General features: G+C 54.1%; 2 protein-coding genes across 12 annotated transcripts; one reads left to right on the top strand and one right to left on the bottom strand.

Annotated features, from left to right (window-relative positions):
• The first annotated feature begins 12 nt into the window (after nucleotides 1–12).
• Nucleotides 13–17,825, top strand: PTCD1 (pentatricopeptide repeat domain 1). Of its 9 annotated transcripts, none has more exons than XM_059898085.1 (11): nucleotides 13–86; nucleotides 242–339; nucleotides 2,339–2,840; nucleotides 4,282–4,422; nucleotides 5,948–6,166; nucleotides 6,944–7,045; nucleotides 8,832–9,539; nucleotides 10,558–10,674; nucleotides 11,380–11,562; nucleotides 13,258–13,432; nucleotides 14,693–17,825. In XM_059898085.1, exons 3-11 carry the CDS (start codon nucleotides 2,361–2,363, stop codon nucleotides 14,980–14,982), a joined length of 2,415 nt encoding a protein of 804 aa, XP_059754068.1. In that variant the 5' UTR covers nucleotides 13–86; nucleotides 242–339; nucleotides 2,339–2,360; the 3' UTR covers nucleotides 14,983–17,825. The 9 variants fall into 9 exon arrangements, 7 of the variants coding, with proteins under 7 accessions (XP_059754068.1, XP_059754069.1, XP_059754066.1 ...); XM_059898086.1 differs by having other exon boundaries at nucleotides 39–116; XM_059898083.1 differs by having other exon boundaries at nucleotides 44–126.
• Nucleotides 13,870–23,369, bottom strand: BUD31 (BUD31 homolog). Of its 3 annotated transcripts, none has more exons than XM_059898108.1 (5): nucleotides 23,260–23,369; nucleotides 21,555–21,677; nucleotides 16,380–16,502; nucleotides 15,659–15,825; nucleotides 13,870–14,111 (listed from the first exon to the last, which is right to left on the bottom strand). In XM_059898108.1, the coding sequence occupies exons 2-5, from the start codon at nucleotides 21,646–21,648 to the stop codon at nucleotides 14,061–14,063; spliced, it is 435 nt and encodes a 144-aa protein (XP_059754091.1). In that variant the 5' UTR covers nucleotides 21,649–21,677; nucleotides 23,260–23,369; the 3' UTR covers nucleotides 13,870–14,060. The 3 variants fall into 3 exon arrangements, with proteins under 3 accessions (XP_059754091.1, XP_059754090.1, XP_059754089.1); XM_059898107.1 differs by lacking the exon at nucleotides 13,870–14,111 and adding an exon at nucleotides 22,094–22,223 and having other exon boundaries at nucleotides 15,581–15,825; XM_059898106.1 differs by lacking the exon at nucleotides 13,870–14,111 and having other exon boundaries at nucleotides 15,581–15,825.
• Between the last annotated feature and the right edge of the window lie 222 nt (nucleotides 23,370–23,591).

The following is a 23,591-nucleotide window of genomic DNA, read 5'->3' on the forward strand; positions in this document are numbered from 1 at the left end:
CGCGCCGGGAGTTGGCGACGCGGACTGCGCCTGCGCAAGGTCGGCCTAGGCACACTTGGGATAGGTCGTCCGGGACGCGGAGACGGGTGCGCGGCGCGGCGGCGACGGGACCGGGGGTGACGCGGGGTCAGGACTGCGGGTGACGCGAGGCGGGGCGGGGGTGCCGTGGGCTCGGTGGCCGAGGTGGAGCCGCGTTCACTGGGTCGGACCCTTGGCGTGAGTTCCTCTTTGACCCTCACAGGAGCCCGGCCTCCGGACGAAGACTGGCCAGAGGGGCAGCGAGGGTCGCAGCCAGAGTCGGAGCCGGCGGCGTCCGCTGAGGAGACCGAGGCTCTAAAGGCCGGTGTGGAGAGGGGCCGGGTCGGCCTGAGGGTCCCGGGGAGCGTCCGGGGAGGGGCTGGTTCCCCAAGGGAGGACGGCGGCCCCGTGTCTCTAATTCAGGGGTTAGTAACCCGGGCGGGTTGACGGACTTGGGGAGGAAGGAATTACACCTTTATTGTCTTAGTGTGAAATTTAGCAAGGTCTTCCGTGACTGACCGAGTGGCGTTCGCTCTGCCCAAAACGAAGTCGCGATTGCAAATGGGGATGAGTGTAAATGATGGTTGGAGACAGAGTATCTGCAACTCCGACAAACTCTTCTCCAGTTGTCGCTGCTTGGACATGACGATAGGACTTGTTATTTAATGCTGGATAAAGAAGCATCTATACTAATAGAGCATACGTTTGTTTTAAAGACATTTTGGTACCTGTATCAATATCAGTAATTAAAATTCTCTGTATTTTGATTAACGTGTGTAAACCGTTTATTTAATGTGGTCACTTGAAAATTTAAAATTACATACAGGCTCGCATTACGTTTCTCTTGGAGCTTCACCAGGTGCAGAATGGTAAAGGCCCTCTGCACTGGTGTCACTAGGGTGCTGGTCAAGAGAAGCTGTTTGATACCATTCATGGACTTGTGTTCAAAGCCAGCCAGTTCCAGAGCTAGTGGATCTCGCCCACCCCACTGCTGCAGGGCCCCCAGCAAGTCAGTCCCCTCCCTGCGCCACAGTTATTAATTTGTCCAACCTGCTGTCCCCTCTGCGGTCTTTCCACCTTCTAATATAACCAGGCCTTAAAATGTGTTCATGCTCGTTATTCTGATTTTTTTTTCTTTTTTTTTTAATTCAGGGAGCTTTCTTCTCTCTTCTTTGAATGAGTTTAAGTATTCATCTGTTTGGGGGAAAAACTTTTTGTCAACTGACAGATTCCTTAAATTGGGCCGAAAGCTCTCAGAGTAGATAAAAACTTCCCCAAATTGTTTCTTAAATAACTAAAACTATTCAGATCCTCCCATCAAAGTGAGTGCATGGCCTTGTTCATAGGGGGTATTCTGATATTTTTTTATTAAAGAGTTTCAAATATGTAGACCAGGATCTCTAGCCTAACTGTTCAATAGAAGTATAACGTGAGCACGTATGTAATTTAAAATTTTTAAGTAGCCGCATTAAAGTTTAAAGATTGTGGAATCAGTCTCAAATTTTCTTTAGCCCAGTATATTGAAAGTATTATCATTTCAACATGTAAAAAAATGTGTAGTTTACCTTCTTTTTTTGTACTATAAGTCTTTGAAATCTGGTGTATAATTTATCTTTAAAGCCCATCTGCATTTAGTCTAGCCACATTTCAAGTGTGAATAGTCACATTGGACAGCACAGCTGAAGCCCATTTGTCCATGAATTTTGCAGAAGAGAAACGTTTAAGTTAACTTCCCTGTGCAGAGGCCCAGAATGCCAGTGTTTTTTCCCTGATAAATGATAATGCTATAATTTTTTGAACACCTAGTAAACCCCAGGCATTATGCTAAAAACATCTCATTTAATCCTTATGGCCTTGTGGTAAGGTGAGTGGGTCTTGCAGCTGAAGGAATTGAGGTCCAAGAAGGTCAAGTAATGGGCCCAGTCACTCAGCTCTGGCCAGGGCTCAGAGTCAGCTCTGACTTGAGTGCCCAGTCACTTAGGTCGTGGCTCAGTGATACAGATCAATAGTTTAGGTCTATCGAGTGCTCACCATGCCGCACCTGAACGCTGAGATCTGAGATTGAATCATTGCTACGGTGCTGTGTGGGCGATGTTATAGTTAACTCCGGTTTATAGCCGAGGACACTGAGGCCAGAACAGTGAGTGCCCAGGGACTCAAGGATGGTTGTTTGGTGGAGCTGAAATCTGAACCTAACCCTAACCCTAGGCCTACTTTCTAACCTCAGGGCTCGTGCTTGTACCCACCTTCTTGGTCTTCTTTCTGCCTTTTGTGACTGTGAACTCGCGTTGACTTTCACTATTTTGCTGACCTCTGCCAGGCCCTGGAGGGGAACGCCAGAGATGGACCTCGTGAGACTCTCGCGGCTCTTCTCCGGCCCCCGCCCCATGGGATTGGCCATCCTGCAGCACCTTGACCCCCTCAGAGCCAGGTGGGCCGGAGGCCAGGAGGGGCCCATGTGGCCGAGGACCGCAGGGCTGATTCGGCTAGTGCCAGCAGCCTTCAACAGCTCCCTCTCTCGGCTGCCCCTCGGCCCGCGGAGACAGAAGAACACAGGCAGCCTGAGCTCTGACCCAGGCCAGCCCAGCCCCACGGCCACCCAGGAGGAAGGGGAGGAGGAGCGCTTTGGGACTCTTTCCGACAAATACTCCTCCCGGAGAATGTTCCACAAATCGACGGCCCAGTTGTATAACCTGCGGCTCAAGGAACAGAGTGTTGAAGAAGATGAGGAAGGGGAGCTGCAGCCAGAAGCATGGCAGGGCCCGAGAAACACCCCTTACTGGTACTTCTTTCAGTGCAAACGCCTGATCAAGGAAGGAAAGGTAGGGAACCTTTGGATTCTGCTGCTCCTGGCTCCTGCTTCCGCCGTGCCGCGACATTTTGTGATGGGCCGCCCAACCTTCCAGTCATCTCTAAAGGGTGGGATGCTGAGGGCTCCTCTCTCCTCTCTGTCTTCACTCCCCCCTCGGTGCTGCACCAGGCGACCCGCCAGCCTCCTGGCTTTCAGTGCCCCCTCCTTCATGCTGGTCCCATCTTCCTCTTGCCAGCTCGACCATCCCGTGGACTCCCCATCTGTGTATTCAGCTGCCTCCTCACCATCTCCCTTATACTTACCCTCGGTGGCCTGCAATTTTTGTTCCCAACTTTGATTTCCCTACGCTTTCTTCATCTCACTCAATGGTAACCCCATTATTCCATCCGCCCAGGCCACATGCCTTCAGGTCATCTCTGAGTCTTCTCTTTCTCTCACCAGCTCTAGCTTTAAAATTTCTCCCGCCCTAACTTCTCACAAGCCTACCCCTGAATGCCCAGGCCTAGCCTTCTCCTCGCCCCCCTCAGCTATCACGACACTTGTCTCTGGGCTCCCCGAGGCTCTCTCCACCTCTTTCCAGGATGTGGGCTCGCAGCATGGAGCCATCCCGTTAAAGCAGAGAGCAGGTGGCCTGACTTCTCTCTCCAGCTCTCCCAGTGTGTTCAGTGACACTGCGGATGTTCATTTCCTTAGGTATTGATAACGACATTCCATTTATATTTAAAAATCTCTTGGAGGTATATGTCGAAGCTTTGGTGAATGAAGTGACAGGATGTCTGAAATTTGCTTTCAAAAATTCAGTTTGCAGGAGGAGTGCAGGTTATAGATGAAACAAGATTGGCCAAATGTTAATAGGCATTGTAGTTACACTATTCTCTTTACTTTTGTGTACATTTGAGATTTCCCATAATGAAAAGTTGAGAAATAAAGAGAAGCCGGAGTCCTCACAATAGCTTATGAAGCCTGCAAGAACTGCCACCCGCCCTCCACTCCCCTTACCTCTCCGCCCGCATCTCCCCTCCTTCACTTACTCTGCTGCAGCCTCCTCTCTGCTCCCACAGCTCCCAAGCACACTCTGGCCTCAGGGCCTTTGCATTGGCTGTTCCCTCAGAGAGCCACGTGGCTCCTTCCTTCACCTCCCTCAGATCGTTGTTCACCTGGGCATCGCCCCTGCCTCTCAGGGAGTTCCCCCATGGCAGTGGGACCAAGAGCTCTCAGGTGGTGGGAGACTGGTGGGCTTCCTTCCTGGCCACCACGAAGGCCCATGGCTGCAGACCACGGGCACCAAGAGGCTGGTGGCAGAGGCCCAGGGTGGGTGTTTGTCTCCTGGGCAGGCCTGAGCTTGGTCTCAGCTAGGGTCCCCCAGCCTCAGTCTCCCTCCCTCTGCTGAGGGTCTCTGAGGCCACCCTGAGTCCCCCCCGTTGTGTCCTCCCCCCACCCCTCTTCCCCAGCTGGCCGAGGCCCTGGACCTGTTTGAGAGACAGATGCTGAAGGAGGAGCGACGCCAGCCCCTTGAGTGCAACTACACCGTGCTGATCGGGGGCTGCGGGCGGGCCGGCTACCTGAGGAAGGCCTTCCAGCTCTACAATGACGTGAGCATGGGCCTGGGGGCAGCAGGGGCCAGGCTCCGTAGAACATGGGCTTTGGGCCCCAAGAGAGCTGGGTGCAGATCCTGCATGTGTCACCTGCTAGTGCATCACCCCCTCCAGCCTCAGCTTCATCGTTCATAAAATGGAGGTGATCTCAGATAACTACGTGATGACGTGGAACGTCCTCCGGTGCCTGTCCGGGCCGTGGCAGGGCCCACCGGTCCCCTTCCTTTTCCACTGCTACTCCCAGTTAGTTTAGTTTGTGTTCCTTCTGTCTCACTCCCATCCTCACGCTACACACAGGTGCACACATGCACCTTTCTTCCAAAGCTGATCCTTTGAAAAAGGGCTTTTATTTCTCTTGGAAGATGGTTTTACTTTACATTCGCCCACCTCTGGGGTGTGTTGTATTTGTCATTCTCAGAGCCAGAAAGCTGCTTCCTTCATGAGTCGGGAAAGAGCTGTGCCTGAGAGGACCATAGACTCTAGCAGAAGTAGTCCCATCTTCTCCTGTAGCCAGGAGCTGGGAACAACCTTTATTCCAGCAAGAATTCCTGGGAGCCCTAGTCTCGTCATTTGGGCCTGGCCCGTAGTAAGTCCTTAGTACACGCTGTGGAATACGTGAACACACACGGAGCATCTGCCCATCCTTGAAGTTGGAATCACCGTCTTCCTTTTTCATATGAGGAAACTGAGGCCTGGAGGGATGAAGTGCCATGTCTAAGGTTACCTCTCTCTCTCTCGAGAGTGCTGGACTTGGGGGTTGAGCCCAAAATGGCCTGAGAACAGGGTTCTGTACACTCTGCAAAAGCTGGTCACCTACCCACCGTTAGGTTGCCCTTCCCTGGGAAATAGCGAGTGCTTGGCTTTACCAGGAGTTTCTCAAACTCCGTCACCTGGAGGGCTTGATAAGCCCAGTGTCAGCCCGGGGTTTGTGACTCTGCGGGCGTGGGGTGGGGTGGGGGACTCCTGAGACGTGCTGCAGGGACGAGCTCCCGGCTGCGGCTGCTCCCGGGGCCTCTCTCCCGTGATGCTCTCCCTGTAACAGCCTTTCCAGGTGACCGTATCACCCCCATTTTTCCAATGACGAGCTAACTTACGACCCCTCGGGTAGTAAACATTGGAGCTGGGGTTTGATTACTGCCCTCGTCCACCCTTTCCCAGACCAGATCCACCCCATGGATCTTAACAGTCAGGGTGGCCTGGTCGGCCACAGAGCGGGAGCGTTGGGGAGACCCTGCTGCAAAAGCACCCCAGGCCCAGGGTGGACTGCCGAGCACCATGGGGAGGACGGTTTCTTGTTTGGAGCATCTGCGGCGCGGGGTCAGTTCCCAGAGCCCCTCGGGCTGAGTCAGGGGTTCAGAGAGCCCAGCTCTGCGTGTCACTCGGCTCTGCGTTGTCACAGGCCCGGCTCCCAGGCCTGTTCAGTGGGGAAGCACAGTCCTCTCTAGCTTCCTCTCAGGGTGGCCGTCGCCTGTGCGTCGGGCTGATCCCAGAGCCACCTCCAAGTTTCTCCCTGTCTCCACAGATGAAGAAGCGAGACCTGGAGCCCTCAGATGCCACCTACACAGCCCTGTTCAACGTCTGCGCTGAGTCCCCCTGGAAGGACTCCGCTCTGCAGAGTGCCCTGAAGTTACGGCAGCAGCTTCAGGCCAGAAACTTCCAGCTCAACTTGAAAACGTACCACTCCCTGCTGAAGATGGCCGCCGTGTGCGCAGACCTCAGGATGTGCCTGGATGTGTTTAAGGTGGGACATCCCTTCCTTCCTGCTCCCCATTCGGGGCCAGTCCCACGTGGCAGGGTGTGGGGCTGTGTTGTCTGTGTTCCTCGTGCAGGAAGGTTCAGGGGCCGATGAGACAAGCCCCGTACTGGGCTCTGGGGTTCACAGGTGAAGCCCGTGAGACCCTGTTGTCAGAGGCCTGGGTCTGGCAGGCAGACAGGCCCCCAGCCCTGTGAAGGCGGTGGGTCGTGTGCAGTCCCGCCGGACGGGACTCCACGGTGCCATACCAGAGGGTGGGCTTTGTGGCGCTGAAGATGAGCCAGTGCTCACTGAGGGGTCGTTCCAAAGGTCCTGTAAGGCAAGTCGTGTGCCCCCACTTCACAGATGAGGAAACTGAGACCAGGGAGCATGATGCCTTGCCCACACTCCCGCAGCGGGCCAGTGGTGAAGCTGGGACTTGAAGCCAGCTCTGTGCAATTCCAAAGCCTCATGTACAGGGGTTAAAAGTGGCTGCTGGGGTGGCCTTTGTGGAGAGGCTGCAGAGGAGTGACCGGAGCAGAGCCAGGAAGAGAGGCCTGGGAAGGAGAGGAGGAGGGGTTGCAGGCAGCAGTTAGCTCTGCTCAGCAGCTGGTACTGAGCTGGCCCGGAGCTGGAGTCAGGCCCCACCTCTTTGAGAGGCGCAGCCCTGAGCCTGACCTGGGGTGTCTGCCCTTAGCCAGCCCCATCGGGCCTGGGCCTGGGCCTGGGCCTGGGCCTTGGCTCTTCTGCAGATTCTCATCCGGCCCTCTTTGTTCCCTCCCCCAGGAAATCATCCAGAAAGGACATGCGGTCACAGAGGAGACCTTCAGTTACCTGCTCATGGGCTGCATCCAGGACAAGAAAACGGGTTTCCGATACGCCCTGCAGGTCTGTCCCGCCTGGCTCTGCGTCCTGTCTCTCCTGTTGCTCTGCTCGCTCCCCCTCCGTGTGCCTGTGTTGGGTGCAAGTGATGATCCTGTGTGCGTTACTTGAGCACTTGCTCCTGCCCTGTGCTGGGTGTTTTTATACTTGTGATCCTTTGGCCTTCCCAGAGCAGATGGCAGGGAGGGCGGGCACGCGGAGGAGGCGCGGCTGCCGCTCCAGTCGGGGCACGGCCAGCCCACGCCCTCCCACTCCGCTCGGTGGCTCTCTGTGCAGCCGGCCCAGACCCGCTGAGCTACGGTCCCTGAAGGATGTCCGACCCATCCCCCACTCAGCGTCTCTGCGTGTGGGACCCAGGAGTCAGCATTCAGTCCTGAGAGAGCCTCACGGACGTTAAAGTTGAGACACGCTGCTCTAATCCCATCTCAGCGCCCCCCTTATCAAGTGCGGAGGCGGGATTAGCGTTGGTACCACAGCTGCCTCCCCAGCTCCTCAGGGGTGGGAAGGACCTGGAGCTCACCAAAAGCTCTAACTTCAGGTGCGGCCCACAGACCAGCAGCCTCAGGCTCACCTGGGGCTTGTCAGAAATGCGGGGTCTCAGCCCCACACCGGCCTCGTGCAGCCAGATCGGCATTTCAGCAAGATCCCCAGGGGGTTGGTCTGCACAGTTTGAGCCCCAGTGATCTGGGACAGCCCTGGACCACGTGCCTCCCCTTGCAGACCCCCTGGAAACAGTGGCTGCCGGCCATCCCCTGGCTGCTTTATAGACAGGATCTGGTTCCTCCCTCTCTTGGGCCTCGATCTGTTCTAGTGAGAAGTAGTCTATCACGCTAGCAGCCAGTTTGTGTCATGCACTTGTTAAGCTGCCCAAGCTGGGCACCGTAGCCCCGTTTTAGAGACGAGGAGGCCGAGGCTCCGGAGGTTGAGTGACTTGCCCAACGAACGTCTCACAGCTGCTAAGAAGCAAAGCTGCGATTTGAACCAAGAATCCCTCCTGCCACGGGATAGCGTCTGTGTCCCTGATAAACCTCAGTTCTGTCAGCGTTCCCCATGGAGGTGGCTTCCCAGACCCTTGCCCTCCTCAGGACCCTGTCTGGTGGGCCGCGGCCCTCTTGCGTGTGGCACCCACCTGGGCCTGGCCGGCCCTGACTCGTAGGCACACTTGATGTGAGCTCCTGGCTGCTGCCCGTGGCCTCCCACTGAGCCTCGTGGGGCATCTCGTGGCATCTTGGTGTCAGAGTGACTGCACGTGGTCAGACTGCCCCCTTGAGAACACACAAGTGTGCTAGACTCCTCACTGAGGGGTGAAAACGACCTCAGCTCGAGGGGAGACGGGCCTGCCCGGGTCCACAGCTTGTGGGGCGCTCTTCCTGGCGGAGGCCCCCCTCCGCCCGCGCCCACTCCATGCTCTCGAGGAAGCTGAGGACGCCGAGTGGGGCAGGGCACACGGCAGGCACTCAGGAAGGGCAGCTGAGTCGAACCCTTAAGTCAGCCTGGACTCCTCCAGCACCTAGCCTCTCTGGCTGTCCCTCCGCAGGGGAGTAGGGAGAAGGGCCTGGGAGAGTCAGAGAGATGGAAGTGCGACACGGTTTGGGGGTGAGCCAGAGGGGGGGAGGAGCGGCGCCCCGTGGAGGCCCCCAGGCTCTGTGGTTCTTAGGGGCCCAGAGCCTGGCGTCTTTCCCGTGTCGCCCCCGCCTCCACGTTTGCCGACTGGTTGCTGCCTCGCGCTGCCCGCTCTGCTGAGGGCTCTTCGGAGCGGGAGCCGGGGGTGAGGCCTGTCTCTCCTCGGCAGGTGTGGAGGCAGATGCTGAGCCTGGGGCTCCGGCCGAGCCGGCACGGCTACAACCTGCTGTTGGGGGCAGCTCGGGACTGCGGCCTGGGGGACCCGGCTGTGGCCTCGGCGGTGCTCCTGAGGCCCAGGGAGGAGATGGTCCTGCTCCAGCCCCCGGCAGGCGGGCGGCAGGCAAGGAGGAGAGATGGGGTCGGGGCGGACGATCGCCTGTCAGCCTGGCTGCACGTGGAGGCCCTGGAGAGGCAGCTGTTTCTAGAACCTTCTCAGGCACTTGAGGGGCCTCTGGAGCCTCAGGAGGCCGGAGCCCCTGGCAAGGCCCAGCCTGGGGTGGAAACCAAGGTGGAGCCTGACCGCGCTGTGGCCCTCTGCTCTGTGGCCCCGGAGTCGCCTCCCTGGGGGCTGGAGGCCAACCTCCTGACCCCGGGGGCGGTCCCCTCGGCTGTGGTCTCCTTTGGGACCGTGACCACTCCAGCCGACAGGCTGGCCTTGATGGGGGGCCTGGAGGGCTTCCTGGGAAAGATGGCGGAGCATGGGCTTCGGCCCGACATCAAAACCCTCACGCTGCTGGCGGAGGTGGTGGAGCCTGGGAGCGCCGCAGAGTCCTCGCTGCTGACCGTCTTGGACGCGCACCAAGTGGAGGCCGACCTGACCTTCTTCAACACGCTGATGAGGAGGAAGAGCAAGCTGGGCGACCTGGAGGGGGCGAAGGTGAGGGGCGCGGGGGGGAGGCACAGGGCTCCCGGCTGGGCCCCTCCTCTCCTTCCCCCTCGGACCCTCCCCTGCCAGGTGTGTCAGCCGTTCCCGCGAGAGGGGCGCAGACTGTTCGGAGCCCCTGGTGAAAACCTGGGAATCAGGTGGTGAACCAGCCATCCTCCCCGCCCTCCCAGGGGGGCCACCCTTCAGCCCCGCCCCCGCCTCGGGGACATCCTCACACACTCTGTGCTGGATTCTGTTCTGAGAGCTTCACATCCACTCGTTTCTTTACTGGCCATAGCAGGAGGCTCCGCTGGCCTGTGGCTTTCCTCGTCTCACAGATGGCGACGTTGGGGCCCTCACGGGATTTTTGTCCATTCGTACAGCGTATTTCTGTGTGATGCCCCTTTTGCCAGAAGCTCTGACCTGGGCTCTCCTGAGAGCTGACAGAGGCAGCCTCTGCCTTCAGGCGCTCAGAGCAGAGCACAGCTTTCTCTAGAGCCCCTCCCTGGGCCCCGCCCTGACCCAGCCAGGTTGAGCAGGCATCCTCTTCCTCACCTCCTGCCCGGGGGCTCCCTCGGCCCGCACTTCCCATGCTGTTGTCGGCTTTGTCTCCTGCCCTGGACCGCAGGACCGCCATCCCCTGAGGCCCCCGGTGCTCGATGGACGTCGAAGGCCCGAGTGCAGGGATGGATGGTGGCCGGGAGAGGAGCAGAGGGGGCAGGAACGTGACGGGCATTCGAAGAAGGGATGGCTTTTTACAGGCGGGCTGGAAGGCAGGGAGAACTCGCAGAGCAGCTGAATCCTGGGGAGCTGGGCCCTGAGGTGCTGACGGGACACCCGGCCCTTGAATGCTGGGCCAAGGCCGGTGCCCGGTGTGGTCGGCAGAGGGAGCCCAGGTTCCCAGGGCCTCGGAGCAGAGCCGGGCCCTGGCGCCTCCAGCATTCAGCCGCGCGCGCGGGCTTCACCAGAGAAGGCTCTTGCCAGGGTTGCTGGGCTATAGCTTACGGTGATGCCACGTCTGTCCCCACAGGCACTGCTGCCAGTCCTGGCAAAGAGGGGAATCGTCCCCAACCTGCAGACATTCTGCAACCTGGCCATCGGGTGCCGCAGGCCAGGGGATGGCCTGCAGCTGCTTGCAGACATGAGGGTGAGCGGGCCCGGGCCCAGGCAGGCCCCGTGGTGCTGAAGAAGAAAGCTGGGGCAGGGGTGTGGGGCGCGAGGGGGCCCTCCCGAACTGCCCAGGCCTCTGCCCTCAGGGTAAGCTGATGGGGGCGGGGCAGGGAGAGTGGGGTCGCTCTAGCTGCGAGTGTGGAATGGTCAGTGGCCCAATTTGGGAGAAAGGAAACCCTGGTGAGGCGCTGCAGGAATGGGCGTTGAGGGCCAGGGGTGTTATGATCGCCAAGGTGGTGGCCGTGGGGTGAGATTGAGGGGTGGGGGCAGGTCTTGGCCCCAACCCTCTAGAGGGATGGAGGCCATGATGGGAGCAGGGAGGGTACCAGAATTCTCGGGGGACGGGGGTGCAGTGAACCCACAGGAGGCGGTCTCCTGCCCTGAGGTGGTTTACCGCCCGAGTCTGCTGCTCTCTGAGAACAACCCTCTACTTGCTGTCCAGGTTCTTCAGGGCTGAGAGGGCGGGGTCCTCAGCCACCTGGGATGGACCCGCCGAGCGGGGGGCGTGGAGGGGGGCGTACGGCCCGTTGTTGCTCCGAGGTCCTGCCCTTCCCGTCCCTGGTGGCTGTCTGCAGAGCAGGCCCGACGGGCAGGCTGGCCCCCCAGCCCGACGTGCCCCCGGTGGCCGCTCTGTCCCAGCCACCGCCATCATCTCGCTGCCGGCGTGTCTGTGATGTTGCAGAGATCCCAGATGACCCCCAACGCCCACATCTACAGCACCCTCATCAACGCGGCCGTCAAGAAGCTGGACTACGCCTATCTCATCGACATCCTGAAGGACATGAGGCGGAACAGGGTCCCGGTGAATGAAGCGGTCATCCGCCAGCTGGAGTTCGCAGCCCAGTACCCACCCACCTTCGACCGGGTAAGCGCGCCAAGCTCTATCGTGCCCGTCGTCTCCCTAACCAGCGCCACCCCCCGCCCCACCCGGTTCTGACCTGCTGGGATTGGCATCCTTTTGCTTTAAACTGTCGGTGGCTTCCCTTGGGGAAAATCCCAAACTCCTCAGACCACGGCCTGCGAGCCCCTGTTCACGTGGCTCATTTCATCTTAGGCCACTCCTCCCTCGGTGCACTGTCAGTCCCACGGCCTCTTCCCTGCCTCGGGGTTTTTGTATTCCCTCCACCTTGAATAGGCTGCCCAGCTTTTCACATGGCTGTGGTTCCTTCTCATCTGGTAGGTGTCGGCTCAGATGGCTCTTTCTCAGAGGTGCCCTGCTGGCGGCCCCCATACAAGCACTATTCCTTTTCACCATGTTTCACAGTCGGTAATTACACGCACACGTGCGTGACTCTTGCCTTGAGGAGATTGTAAAAGCCCCTAGAGGTGGAGACTGTCTGCCTTGCTCACCTGGGTCCCTGGTGCCTGCCTGTCGTCCGGCGCCCAGCATAGATTGTTGTTTATCGAGTGAATGGGGACGGCAGGAGGGCAGCGACAGAATCTGATTTGTAACGGCCACTTCTCTCCTTGCTGTTCTGAGGATATCAGGCTCCGGGGCTTTGGTTTTTAGGTCCGCTGAGTCAGACCCTGTGCTGAGCACCTCCAGAGCAGCTGTGTGGCCTGACCTGGAGGGTGACAAGTCGGCCAGGACACACCAAGCCAGGGGATGTGGGGTCAGGGACGGCTGTGCAGGGGGGATGCTTGAAGGCTTAGTAAGAGCTAGTGAGACAGCGGTGGAGAGTATGCCGGAGGGCATAGCTGGGCACCTTAGAACAGCTGATTGTTAGTCCTATCTTACTGATGCCTCAGAGTTCTTTAAATATTCTGGACACTAGTCTTTTGTTGGTTCCATGTTGCAAGAATCTTCCGGTTGGGGGGTTGTCTCTTCACTGTGCAGGGCCCACTAGGGGTCTTCTCAGGTTCAATCAATAGTCACCAAACTACCAGAAGCCTAAAGCTTATTGTGTTCAGCCATACGTTCATACTCCCTTACGGTGGACTTACTTCTATTTGTGATCATCAGGTTTTTGCTTCACGTACTTTCAGGCTCTGTTAGGTACAAGTTTAGAATTGTTAAACCTTTTGAACCAACCCTTTTATCATCATGTAGTAACGGTCTTTATCTCCTACGTTTTGTCTGTTTTTTCTCTGGTCTTCTCTGTGTTCCTCTATCAGCTTTCTCCTGGTGTCTGCCTGGCACGTCTCGTTTCCTTTCCTTCTTCCCTCCTCTCCTGAGACCTCTGCAGCAGTGCTGAGATGACAGTCAGAGGGAGGCAATGCCTGTGCCTGTGGAGGCACAGCTGGTGGCGCCCAGCGATTCCAGCTGTGCGGGGCTGGGGCGCCACGCCTGGGTATAGGAGCACAGCAGCACAGACTCAGGAAGGGTTGTAGCAGATGAGAGAGAATCTGGGTCTGCCCCATGGTACAGCTTTGTTTCTTACCGTACACTGCTCGGTGTTGAGCAGCTTTTCTGCCCTCTCCCTTTGACCAACTGGAAGCAAGAACAGCTTCCCTGAGCCCTGAGCCAGCTGCCATGGTTTGGGGTCAGCGGTAGGTAGCATGCAGTGAGTCTAATCGTGGCCCCTCTGAGCCTTGGAACCCCACGCTTTTCCAATTACAGTACAAAGGGAGAAACACCTACCTGGAGAAGATTGATGGCTTCCGAGCTTATTATAAGCAGTGGCTGAAAGTGATGCCAGCAGAGGAAACCCCCCACCCGTGGCAGAAGTTCCGGACCAAACCAAAGGGAGACCAGGACACCGTCACTGTGGCCGATGTGGACAGAGGCCCTGGGGGCAGGTGATGGGGAGACCCTGGGGGACCTCCAGCAGAGCTGGAACAAAGTGCATGGCCTTCACATGGCTCTGTGGGAGCCCCAAGAGTCCCTTTCATATTCAAGACACGTGAACGTGCCGGTGTAGCTGCAAGCTTGAGGGAAAGGTCTGGTCCACAGTAAGAGCTGCAGCTTTTTGCAGGCATTGGTCTGAGGTGCCCAACAAGTTCATGGCAAGTCCAAGAGCAGCTTGGGCCACCTTGGTATGTCATCTCAGGCCATCCTCGCCTGAGAGGTTGCCACCCCCATCACTGATGAGGAAAGTAAGTGCTCAAGGTCGCACAGCACCTGTGAGGTGGAGTTAGGATCACGCCTTAAGGGCGACTGGTCTCCAGGGCTTGGCGCTGTCCCACTGGGTTCCACAGACTGCTGGCTCTGAAAGAAGGCAGGCAGGACCCAAAAGGTTTAAGAGTTTTATTTCTACAAATCACAGCTGATGAACACCAAAGCCTTCACACGTAGAGACCATGCTCCTACTTGGGCCTGGGGAGCTGCTCTGAGGAAGAGCTGCTCCCAGGAAAGGGTGGCGTGACAGGCAGAAACCTGCGCAGTCCAGAGTCCAGGGCGGAGAGGGGTCGGGCCCGACGGCCTCAGCCAGAGCAGCCCCGGCAGCCGCAGTGCGTGCACTCGATGATCCGACCCTGCAAACAGAGGACAGCTGAGACCCCGCGCCCCTGCCACAGGCCACGCGCCCACACGCAGGAATCCTGCGGGAAGGGTGGCCACGGGACATCCACTCCCCACAGGACACTCCTCAGAAACCCTCCGCGACAGTGCTGGATGGGGACAATTCGGTTCCCTCGTGAAGATGGAAACAGCTGCTGTTGACACTGCAGTTACCATCTCTATGTGGATTTAATTTATGCAAATTCAGTGTACACACTTGCTCCCAAAAAAGGAGGAAAAAAAAATCTGTGTGAGTGATTCTTGTTATTCTGCAAAGCAAGCAGGGCACACCTACAGTGAGCTGGGGGTGGGTCTGCTACCGCTCAGGGGGCTCAGCGCCAGGGGCCTCAGGGCCTCCTCTGGGCTGGGGAACTTTCCACTGTGGCTCGGGAAGAAGAACAGTGTGTACTTGAATCTGTGTGGCAGCGGAACAGTCTTGTCCCCCAGGCCAGGTGTGGCCTAGTGTCTGGCTGGGGGCAGGGGGGGGGGGGCCCGCCCAGCAGACAAAAGGCCCCAGCGCAATGGTGTTTATTTTCCTTTTTCTTCTTTTTTGGAGGAGCAAGACTCTGGTCTAAGGAAACAAGATCTGATGGTGAAACCCAACTAAATCTGAAGCAGGCTCTGTTCCGGCCACAGGTCTGGGGCAGCAGCCCCAGCGAGACATCACCACGGAACCCCGGGGCTCTCGCAGGAGCAGGGCTCCTGCTGCTCTGCTACCCCTCCTGCCCCCGCCGGAGGCCAGCACCAGAGCCGCCCCTCAGGAGGCAGCCCGTGCTCGCTCTCCACTGCTCCACATGCCCGTCCTTGAGCTTCCAGATGGTTCAGGGGGACAGAGCTGCCTGCTGAGCTAAAGCCCTTGGCCCAGAGCCGAAGCCCTACAAGCTGTAACTAGTGCTGCAGCGTGAAGGGACCTTGTGACGAGGGACTGTGTGAAAGAAGACATCTGGCCTGACCTCCCAGCGGGGCCCACGGCGGTCAGCTGAGGGGCCGCGCTCAAAGGCCGCTAACGGCCAACAGCCCAGCAACCCTTCCCTGCCTCCTGCGGCCCCGCTTCAGAGGCGTCTGTGCGTGGAGCTGAGCTACTGCACCCCCAGCCGTGTTCCCCAGCCGCCCAGGAAGTGCTGGCGGGAGACGCGGTGATGCTAACATTGAAGTGTCACTGGGAGGAAAAGGAGGCCTGGAAAAAAGGGCGGCTGAAGGGCAAGCACTGGAGGGAAAGGGACAAGCTCCTGCCGACTGGCCCACCCTCCCGGCCACCCTGGGGGTGGGTATCATCACCCCCATTTGGTTAAGTGAGGAAAGGAGCCCAATAACTTGCCCAAAGGAGGAGGTGGGACTGGCCCCCAGATGCAAGATCATTACTGCCAAACTCCCTGGCATGGATTCCTGACCAGAGGGTCTCACTCCTGGCGGGATGGCCAACCACAAAACAGAACAACATAAAACCCCTTGTGGTCAACTAGGGCAGAATCCTGACAGTAACATCACACCCAGTCAGACATGACAGGGGTGGAGACATTACCACTTCCAGCTTGCTTTTGGGGACCCGGCAAATGCAGTTTGTCCCAAAATTGGTGTCCCGTGTCTGAATGCACCGCAGGCAGCATAGGTTCTCATATCCCTGCTTTTTCCATTTTGCGATCAGGTTTTTATCTGCATAGCCTTCTTTAATACAGTATTCATACAGTTCTGTCAAAAAGATGGGGAAAGGGCATCAGACCATAGTATCACAAAGCTCCCCCCACCCCTGGCCCATCACTACCCACCCTTAAAAAGAGTATTTAGCCTGGGGCTTCCCTGGTGGCGCAGTGGTTAAGAATCCGCCTGCCAATGCAGGGGACACGGGTTCGAGCCCTGATCTGGGAAGATCCCACATGCCGCGGAGCAACTAAGCCCATGCGCCACAACTACTGAGCCTGTGCTCTAGAGCCCGCGAGTCACAACTACTGAAGGCCACGCACCTAGAGCCCATTCTCTGTAACAAGAGAAGCCACCGCAATGAGAAGCCCGCGCACAGCAACAAAGAGTAGCCCCCACTCGCCACAACTAGAGAAAGCCCGTGCACAGCAACGAACACCCAATGCAGCCAAAAATTAAAAAAAAAAAAAGTAGCCAATGTTGGCCTGGCTCCTTTCCTTTTTTTGGTGGTAAGAAACAGGATGACACTTGCTGAGGTTTCAAGAATTAAATAAATCTGAAAGCTACTCAAGTTGGGAAGGTCAAGAGAGAATTTGGCCAATTACCTCTGCTTATGGCTTTCCGCTTGTAGAAGAGGTCAAAAATATAGCGGGTTTTCTGGTGATGGATCCTAAAGATGGGCCACAGAGATTCCACTTTCCTCTTTCCCTCGTGAGGTTCTGTTTCAGCTGGAGAGAAAACACATGTGTTTGTTTTTTGGGGGATAGGGTAGTCTGCATAGGATATAGTGTTTTTTTTTAATAAGTAGGGATAAAGAGTAAATACTTTGTACCCACTAGGATGGCTATAATCAAAATGACAAGACAGTAATAAATGTTGGCGAGGATGTGGAGAAATCAGAATCCTCATACACTGCTGGTAGGAATGTAACATGATGCAGCTGCTATGGAAAAGTCTGGCAATTCCTCAGGAAGTTAAACAGAGTAACCATATGACCCAGGAGTTCCACTCCTAGGTATATACCCAAGAGAACTGAAAATGCACTTGCACACAAAAACCTGTACATGAATGTTCATGGTAGCCAAAAAGTAGAAATCACCCCAGCATCCATCAACTGATGAATGGTTAAAATGTAATCTATCCACATGATGGAATATTTTTCAGTTATAAAAAGTAATGAAGTACTCACACATGCCACAACATGGATGACTGTTGAACACGTTATGCTCAGTGAAAGAAACCAGTCCTCACAGACCGCCTATTGTATGACTCTGTCTATACAGACAGAAAGTAGATTAGTGGTTGCCTAGATCAGGGAGACCCCTGCTAAAGGGGATGGGGTTTCTCTGCGGGGTGATAAATACTGTAAAACTGACCATGGTGATGGTTGCCTAACTCTGTGAACACACTAAACGGTGCTTAACTGAATACTTTAAAAGGCTGAATTTTACAGCATATGATTTAAGGCTCATTAGGGCTGGTTTTTTTTTTTTAAAGACAAAGCGAAAGGTAAGCCACATGACTTAAACATTAATTGCTTTAAATTAAAAATGCCTTTTAAATTAGATAAATTAGAAAGCAAAGGTTTTAAAAAATCAAAGACAACCTCTGTTAATACCCGGGTCTCTATCCTTCCAGACCTATTTCTCCAGCATAATAATTTCTCAAGATAATTCTGGACCTACAGATGGGCATACTAATAATCTTTTAAGGCACCTCTAATTTCATTTCCCAACCAAAATCGTTTAGGGAAAAAAGAAAGAAAAAAAAAAAAAGACAAGTCTGAAAGTTCTTAGCATGGCGAGCCTGCAGGAAATAATGGCTCTATCAAGACATGTAGGATCAGGTAGCAGCTTGCACCTGCCAAAAGGCAAGTCTTTCTCTTAGCATTACAAGCTGATCTTTGTCACCTCTTCTTGGTTTTTAGGGCAGAGGAGAAAGGTGAGAAGGGTTAAGAAACCTATACCTCCATTTCTCCAACACCGAGGCTGTTCTATTACCTAGAATTTGTAATTCAGCTCAATAAACAGGATTCTGTGATCCAAGTAAAAGGTGTTGAGGACTTAGCAACACTGCGTGTCTGCTATGGGCGAGGCCGTGCTCCAGGTGCCCAAGATACGGCAGTGGGCAAGACACAGAAACCACAGAGCCATGATCTGAGAGGGAAGCAGATCCGCCCCTGGTGGTTAAGTGGTAACGGCCACAGAAAAGAAGGGAACAAGGAAGGGGATGGCGAGCAGGGAAAGAGGGGGACTGCCACTTTATACTAGTCATCAAAGGAGACATCCGCTCAGAGACCTTAAGAAACAAGACGTGCAAGGTGGGCTGGGGGGGTGGGCAAAATGGGTGAAGGTGGTCAAGGGTACAAACTTCCAGTTATAAATAAGACCTGGGGAATCTATAGCATGGTGACTATAAAGTTAATGATACTGTATTGTATATTTGAAAGTTGCTATGAAAGTAGATCTTAAAAGTTCTTATAAGAAAACAACTATGTGAGGTGATGGGTGTTCACGAAACTTGTGGTAATAATTTCACAATATAGTCATATATAAAATCATGTTGTACACCTAAAACAATACATTGTATGTCAATTATATCTCAATTTAAAAGAAAAAGGGAAAAGAGGGGCAAACATGTTTACAAGGCAGAGCCAACAGCAATGAAAGGCCTTGAGGTGGGACTGTAGCTGCGGGTCAAGGGGCAGCAGTGTGGCTGGGGGAGGGGGGAGGGGACGGAGTTCAAGGGGTGCGGGCAGAGTGTGCCTGACCTGGAAGGCCACAGAAGGACTTGGCTTTGCTCTGACCGGGGGATGAACCACCGCAGGGCCCTGAGCAGAGGGTGATGTGATCTGATGTACAACCTCAAGCCCTCACCCTGGCGGCCCCGTGGAGAAGACTGCAGGGCGAGCGGAAGCAGGAGGCTGCTGCAGGCACCCAGGTGACAGGTGAGGGTGGCCTGGACCAGGTGGTGGGGTGGAGGGGCTAAAAGGAGTCGGATTTTAGATGCGTGAATTCTCTAAGGTTTCAATAAGGATAACTTCAAACATACACAAAAGAAAACAGTATATTGAACTCCCAAGTACCTTCCACCCAGCTTCAACAATTAACATTCAGGTACTTGTATTTCATGTGGTTCTCCCTACTTTTAGGAGTTGGGGGAACTGGAGTATTTTAAAATGAAACTTCTAGTGTTGAGTCAAGGCTGGAGAAGACATTTGTTCACCGGAGTCGAGAGTGTTTCAGAAAGCCACGTGACTAGATGGGATGACTGAGGGAAGGGGGGGTGGGGGCCATGGAGCTCCTCAGGCTGCCATCCTGGACCTGGAACCTTCCTGTGCTTCTGAGTCATCTCTCAACATTTTAATCGTAGCATCACCCACATTTTAAAAATTTCTTTTTGGACCCATTTTCACAAGGTCACGTGAACATTCTTGGATATCATTTTGTACAGGTTCGCACACACAGTAGAAGGCAGCTTTCAGTGGGCGATGTGGAGTCCTGCCGCTAGGAGGGTACGAAAAGACGCCAGAGGTAGGGGACACTGTGGCACAGACGAGACTTAGGTTTCTGCCTCTTTGCTAATGCCCCAAACTGCCTATTAACTTCACATTTCAATTAGTTTAAAGTACTTGTAAAAGCAAAGTTATTTACAAGTCCTTGTTACAGCCCACGGAGATAGTGCCGTTATTTCTCTGTCACCCATAAAACCCCTGCCACACATAACTTCCCCCATCTCTGCCCCTTAGTCCCTATAAGCAGGCTCTTTTTGTTCGGGGACTTATAGGGCAACAGTGGCTATACAAAAACTTGAGTAGCAAGCTAAGAGACATACAAAGAGCTGGGCAGTTGTGCTGAGCTAGGAAATAACAGGGACAAACTAGGAGAAAACAGGAATTTTCCTTCCTAAGATAAGAGGACCAACTGCTTCAATAAGTGTGAGTTGTCCTGTAAATGGCCCTCAGATCAGAAGGACAGGCCTGGCAATGCCACTGGCTTTGGGCCTTTGTAGGCCCAAGGCTCCTCCATGGCCTAGGAGTGTGGCCGCAGATCCCACAGGCAAAACTTGCGCGGAAGGCTACAAACTGGAGGCTGGCAGCCTCCACCAGCCTGAAGGCTGGCAGCCTCCACCAGCCTGAAGGCAGGCTTTGTTTGCCTCCTCCCACAGACACTTTTAAGTTTGGATTTTAAATTAGAAGAGTTCACACAGAAAAGCTGAATTTCTGCTTATCTTGGAAAAAGAAAAACACTCAGCAAATCTGGCAAAGCTGAGGCTGCATCCCACATGGTAAATGGCCCTGGGTGAGCAGCAGCTTCTCCCCACCCCCAGAGCTCCCTACTGTTCCCAACACTAAAGCCAGCTCTGGTACCACCTGCCATCCACTCTGTTTTCTTTATAGTGGAAGCGAGAGCAACATGAAACTAGGTCTTAAAACATGTGTATCAAAAATGGGAAAGCAGAGAAGAACTATATGTTTAAATAAAAACAAATAAAAACAAGAGAAAGAATACTTCTTTTGACGGTAAAGAATATCACATCTAAATGCTCTCCCTCCAAAAAGTCACCCCTTAAAAAGAGGAAGTAGGTTTATTTGCAAAGACTCACAAAAATCTCTTCTATTACAGCAATCTCTAAGTTCCTTTATGTTGAATAAAGATCTGTTTGGGGAAGAAATCTCTCAGCCCAAAATGACCTGATTACTGCAAGTTCTGGGTATTTAATAGAAGTTACCTGATACAGTCAGCTTCAAAGGAAGCAAAGTAACTTAACACCCACTTACTACTTATTGCTAGAGGTATGACTTCATAATAACAAAGGTTAGATTAATTACCAAAAACCTTAAAAAAAAAAAAAGATCGCTTTAAAAAGCAATTCAGTAAGTTGTTATACTGTGATAGGGCCGACAGATGCTTGTGGCTTCAGATAAAATTTCCCAAAACTGCACACTACACTGACTCACAAAGTGCAGGATCACACAACATTTAGAGGGAAGTGAAGATGGTGCATTCTGGAAAACTGGTAGATGATGCGAAAACAAAGTGATGATGAAAACAGAGACTCACAAGAAAAATCTGAATAAAAATGTTTCAGGGCTTCCCTGGTGGCGCAGTGGTTGAGAATCTGCCTGCTAATGCAGGGGACACGGGTTCGAGCCCTGGTCTGGGAAGATCCCACATGCCACGGAGCAACTAGGCCCGTGAGCCACAACTACTGAGCCCGCGCGTCTGGAGCTTGTGCTCCGCAACAAGAGAGGCCGCGATAGTGAGAGGCCCGCGCACCGCGATGAAAAGTGGCCCCCGCTCGCCACAACTAGAGAAAGCCCTCGCACACAAACGAAGACCCAACATAGCCAAAAATAAATAAATAAATAAATAAAAATTAAAAAAAAAAAAAATTAAAAAAAAAAAAAAAAAAAATGTTTCAGAAAATTTGGAAGTGAAAAAGAACAGGATTTCCCAAGTAAATATGTTTTGTATGATTTTAAATATACCTCTAACCAACACAGCAAATAATTATAGGTAGACTACTTGATCTATACTCCCTAAAGCTCTTATATTCAAAAACATTTTTGAGGACCTTTTCATTTGTATTATCTTACTTTCTGGCATTTATAGTATTCCTATCAGTTAATAAGCAAACAAAACATGTCAGTGTCAGGAGGCCACAGTGGTACAGCCTGTCTCTTCCCATTTATCCTTGCATTTATGCCTGGCCCCTTGAAGCATGTAAGCCTGTGACCCTTGGACACAGCCCACTCAGACAGGAACTCCCCGACTCACCTTCTCTCATCTTTTGATCTAATTCATCCAATGTTGGCTCGATCAACTCCCAGCCATCTGGGGGAGCTTTCCGGCTTCTTTTGACTTTAGGCATTTTTTCCCCAGAAGATAATCTGCAAGGATCTGTGGGGAAAAAAATTAAACGAATTGGTTTCTGAGCCTCAGATCCCCAAAAGACTTCACAAGCCACAACTCTGGTGCACACTCATGTCCCTAAATCTGTTTCCTCATCTGTAAAGGGGGGATAATAGAATCTACTTATGGGGCCATTGTGAAGATTAATTATATGTAACATGCCTGGCATTTAATGTGTGCTTACTAGATTTTTGCTGTTATCATTAACTGACATCAACTATGAGCCTGTCCCTGTACGAGAACATAGAACAAAGAATAAGACACACACTGTCCCTGAGAAGGTGATATTCTAGCAAGGAAATACAAAGTGAAAAGGGAATTCCAACACAGTGTGAGGAAGACTATGGTTGGGAGAGCGAAGATGAGTGTTTAAAAAGGATAAAGACAGTGTGAAACCAAAGTACCTTAGGGTCTGTTTCCCAAGAGTGTATGTAGCAGAAAGAAAGATCTCTGGTCTCTTCAGTTACAGGCTTAGGTTCTTGGCCAGCTGTGACTTTGGAGAGGTCACCTTCCCTCTCTGGTCCTCAATCTTGTCTATAAGACGAGGACAGTGTATTAGCCGGATGGCCAAAGTCTCTTAAACCCAACAAACACACTACATAAAGGAAAGTCATGTAAAGCCCAACAACAGACCCGTGCAAATCTACATAGCAAGTCATTTTTCAAACCGCATGGCATTTCCTAGGTGGCAAAGAACTCAGGTTAATGATCTCATCTTTAAGCATAGCGGACTCCTCTCTCCCAAGTTCATTGAGTTCCTCCCCCCTGTAGGGTGCCTGACAAGTTTATGAAGCCCCGCCCCTCCCTTTCATGAATTCTCCATAACAACCTTACAGATGAAGATCAAACTACAAGAGGTAAACTCAGGGTCGCACACAGCTGGGAAGTGGAAGAGTCCGACTCTAATCGGGGGCTCCTGACTCCCAAATCAGTGGTCTTTGCACTTGTCTGCCCTGCTATGAAGCTAGAGACGGATGGAATCTGGTCCCTGTCCCAACGCGCAAGGGCTGGGAGGACAAAGACACGGGAATGACCACTCTATTAAGACCCAGGGAGATTCGAGGGCCTGGCCCAGCCGGAGAGTCACAGGAGGCCTCCCAGGGGAGGTAACAGCTAAGAAGTAACCAGATCAAGGAGAAAGAGGTGCGGGGCCGTAAAAGAGAGGTGGTAGCGCTCGGAAGAGGCGGCGAGCGGAAAGGCGTTCGGAGGGAGGGAGGGAAGACGTTACAGCCCGGGCTGTAGGAAAGGCCCAGAGAGACGACTGCATCTGAACCGGGCTTACGAGAACAAGCAATATTTAGACAAAAAAAGTTCCAGGCGGAGAAAAAAAAGCATGGAAAATAAAGGGGGAAAAAAGCCTAGAAGCAAGGGAACCCCCCAAATCTCTCATCCCTTCGGCCGAACGAGCAAAGAGCCGCCTCCTCTCTGGAACTCACTTCGACCTCCCGGTCCAGAGGCCCGAACCCGTCCCAGTTCAGCTGTTCAGATCGCCCTTCTGGGCCAATGCAGACCTCCGATCCCTGGCCCCAGCAGTCACCAAGGTACTCGAGAACAGAGGAGAAACACTCACCACGTCCTCCGTCGCCGTCGGACGCCCCTTCTCTATTGCCTGCCTCCGCTTCCGAAGTTATCCCTTCAGGATGAGGTTCTCGCGGAGCCCCGCCCCACCTAGCGCGGAAATTTCGTTATCTTAGGTGTCCGCAGCTCTGCCTGTACAGAATTCCAGGGCCGCTGTCGCCTTTTGCCCTCACTTCCCGGGCGGTGACTGGCAGGCTTACGCGCTTCTCCCGGAGCGGGGGCTGAGGGTTCTGTTGCCCAGCAGCGCGCGTGCGAGCCTGGGCTCAGGCAGTACGTGGGACAGTCCGGCTTCCCTGAGGTCCCCGGTCCTCGCGGCGGCGGCGC

Source organism: Balaenoptera ricei, chromosome 15, assembly GCF_028023285.1.
Source record: "Balaenoptera ricei isolate mBalRic1 chromosome 15, mBalRic1.hap2, whole genome shotgun sequence".
In the NCBI taxonomy this organism is placed as follows: Eukaryota; Metazoa; Chordata; class Mammalia; order Artiodactyla; family Balaenopteridae; genus Balaenoptera; species Balaenoptera ricei.

What these genes read in the sequence shown, in the direction of transcription:
- BUD31 (XM_059898106.1), bottom strand. Translation starts at nt 21,648, where the DNA reads ATGCCTAAAGTCAAAAGAAGCCGGAAAGCTCCCCCAGATGGCTGGGAG. An exon ending in AGATCAAAAGATGAGAGAAG is followed by an intron (nt 16,503 to 21,554) that starts GTGAGTCGGGGA and finishes TTTTCTCTCCAG; the next exon opens with CTGAAACAGAACCTCACGAG. An exon ending in GCGGAAAGCCATAAGCAGAG is followed by an intron (nt 15,826 to 16,379) that starts GTAATTGGCCAA and finishes TCTTTTTGACAG; the next exon opens with AACTGTATGAATACTGTATT.
- PTCD1 (XM_059898085.1), top strand. Translation starts at nt 2,361, where the DNA reads ATGGACCTCGTGAGACTCTCGCGGCTCTTCTCCGGCCCCCGCCCCATG. An exon ending in CCTTCCAGCTCTACAATGAC is followed by an intron (nt 4,423 to 5,947) that starts GTGAGCATGGGC and finishes CTGTCTCCACAG; the next exon opens with ATGAAGAAGCGAGACCTGGA. An exon ending in TGTGCCTGGATGTGTTTAAG is followed by an intron (nt 6,167 to 6,943) that starts GTGGGACATCCC and finishes TCCCTCCCCCAG; the next exon opens with GAAATCATCCAGAAAGGACA.